Below are 2,734 nucleotides of genomic sequence, written 5' to 3'. Positions count from 1 at the left end.
GGCCCAGATCGGGCCCTTGCTCCAGCGCCGCCAGGCCCCAGATCCCCGCCGAACTCCAGCAGTCACCCCCGTCGATCCCTTGCTGCACGCCCTGCAGCCTCCTCCGCAACCAGCCAACCTCCAGCCGCGCCGCCATGCTCGCCACCAGCAGAGCCCAGCCTCCAAGAGGGAGTCCCGCGAGGGGGGAAACAACGCCCCGCCGCCACCTTCACTGGGCGCGCGCGGCTTCGCCAGCGCCCCCTTCGGCGGCGGCGATGCAGGGGAGGGAGGGGAGAGGCCCCTAGGGCTGGCGGCGCTTACGGTTCCCCCGTGTCGCTGGGGAGGTGGCGACGCGGGGGTTGCTCTCTCTTCCGCTTCGTTTTACATATCAGTGATTTTTTACATCTAATGAAATAGTCCTTATACGCCTTACATTTTTGGCAAATCCTTATACGCCTTACGCCTTACATTTTGGGACAGAGAGAGTATGTCGCAAATTGAATCAGTCAGTGTGATATAGATCGATCGACGAATCCGATAACTAATCGATGGACGAAGGTCAATGCCCCGCTCTAACGGGATCCAAATCAAGATAATGAGATACTAACAGAGTGCGATATCTCGGCTAACAGCCAACTGTTATCAGTACTTGCAGTTATTGAAGGTTGAAATTTTTGCTCGCATCCATTAACTCAAATGATAGGCATAGCTAGCGTGCATGCATGCCTTGCCTCTTCTATAAATACTGGCAGCTCTAGCAGCGATATCATCTCATTCCAAGCTAGCTTGCTATTACACGATCAAACTGATCATCAAAAATGGCTATCAAGTCCCCCTTCTGCTCGGTGTCGTACTAGTCTCGCTCATGCTTATCTCGGAGGATATGGCAGATGCTCGAGAGCTTTACTGAAGCCAAAGGTTCTCTATCTCTCTCTCCATTATATTAGGAAGAGCTGTTAGAAAAAAAAAGTTTAGCGAACTGAACAGGATAAATTAGTCGACACAAGTTATGATACTCGTTTATCGTATATATACATGGATATACAATACCACACATTATTCACTAGAGGATTGTATATATATACATGCAGAGTCCGAGGATAAAAATTTAAAACCTGCAGGAGGGCCGGGCCTCAAGGACGAGAAGTGGGGAGGTGGCTACCAACATGGTGGAGGATACGAAAACGGTGGAGGGTATGGCAATGGTGGGGGATACGGAAATGGCGGAGGGTATGTGTATGGTGGTGGATACCAACATGGTGGTGGATATGGAAACTATGGTCGAGGATATGGAAATGGTGGTGGATACCATCACGGTGGAGGATACGGAAACTATGATGGTGGGTATGGTGGAGGATATGGAAACTATGGGCACGGTGGAGGTTATGGGCGTAGCTATGGTGGCGGAGGCTATGGACCTAGATATGGTGGAGGGCATGGTCATTCAGGCAATGGTGGATATGGCGGAAATTATGGTGGAGGTTACGGTGGTGGTGCCGGATATGGTGGAGGTGGCGGATACGGCAGCGGGTACGGTGGTGGTGGAGGTTATGGTGGAGGATCGGGTGGCGCTGGCTATCCTTAAAGTGGACATGGGGTGCAACAGGAGGTCGCAATGGTTTACACTAAAGAATCAACTATATATGTGTATGTTTTTTTTTAAACAAGGCATGTGTGTTGATATGTAATGGGCTTGCATAAATGATGGTCCTTATGCTCACATATATAGGAGCAAGGTCCGTAAGAGTGAGAAATCGATTGGTCAAGAAGCAAGCCGGCCTTGTGTCGGCTTCTATGTGTGCAAGAGAAGGTATCTTTAGATTGCAAGTGTTTAGTTCCTTGAGTATTGATTGTTAATAATAAATTTATTAACGGACTAATGTATTCATCAAGCGTGTCATAGTCGAATACAAAATGAAGTTTAAGCCAAAGTTCATCGATACAAAAGAAGGTTTAAGAAATGAATCTTGAGGATCTTGTCTTAACTCTTATAATATATTTTGAAATTTTAATTTAGGTCAAGAGTAGTTGTTAATAAGGTCCCTTTTACCGACATAGTGTTGACGGTCAGAAACCCCCTGGCGGGCAGAGACGGTCAACACGGTAGAGCCGAGAACAACTAGGGCTGCGGCTGGCCCCAGTCCCTCAGAGCGACGGCCCGTAAAGCCTCCTGGTCGCACGTCCGATGTTTATCACAAGGGCGTGCCACCTGACCTATACCTGGTCGGGAAGGTGTGGATGATGCCTCGCTTAGTTTCCTGCATGGCATACACGTAAACATTAAATACGAGCCTCGATCGGCTCTCGAGGTTATCTCGTGAATCGGCTCAAAGAGCCGATCCACCCATGATCCGGACAAGGTGTCCGAATATATGGTGGTCCTGCTTGATCAAGATAATAGCTAATGAGATCTACGACGATTTAGGGTTTTCACCGCATAATCGGATCATCCTACTCACGATTGGGCCTCGCGCTCACGCACGGTGACCGTAAGCCGATCCTAAACAAGGCCTAAAAACCAACACGAGGTTGATCCCGGAACATCCTGTTCTAGGGCTAGCAAACGCCACCCTACGCGCCGCTGGATCCTCCAACCCTTTGTAAGGCCTAACTATTGCGGATATTAAACTAATCCTTGATGGAACAAGGAGCAATCGTAACGGATCAGATCTACTAAACTAATGATCAAGCGGGGTGCCGCCCCTACACCTAAGATAGGTGTAAGGGCGGCTAGATATGCAAGGGTTGCACTAAC

At 49.1% G+C, this 2,734-nt stretch overlaps 1 protein-coding gene across 1 annotated transcript; it reads left to right on the top strand.

The window, feature by feature from the left end:
- Nucleotides 1-527: 527 nt before the first annotated feature.
- LOC124648134 (glycine-rich cell wall structural protein-like) lies at nucleotides 528-1,564 on the top strand. The gene is made up of 5 exons (XM_047187949.1): nucleotides 528-537; nucleotides 732-879; nucleotides 987-997; nucleotides 1,071-1,148; nucleotides 1,302-1,564. Exons 1-5 carry the CDS (start codon nucleotides 528-530, stop codon nucleotides 1,562-1,564), a joined length of 510 nt encoding a protein of 169 aa, XP_047043905.1.
- Nucleotides 1,565-2,734: the final 1,170 nt, after the last annotated feature.

Source organism: Lolium rigidum, chromosome 1, assembly GCF_022539505.1.
Source record: "Lolium rigidum isolate FL_2022 chromosome 1, APGP_CSIRO_Lrig_0.1, whole genome shotgun sequence".
Classification (NCBI taxonomy): Eukaryota; Viridiplantae; Streptophyta; class Magnoliopsida; order Poales; family Poaceae; genus Lolium; species Lolium rigidum.
Note: the sequence above shows the minus strand (reverse complement) of the source record. Positions and strands in the feature narration are given on the sequence as shown.

Coding starts and splice junctions, on each gene's coding strand:
- LOC124648134 (XM_047187949.1), top strand. Junction 1,149..1,301: donor GGGAGGTGGCTACCAACATG/GTGGAGGATACG, acceptor ATCACGGTGGAG/GATACGGAAACTATGATGGT.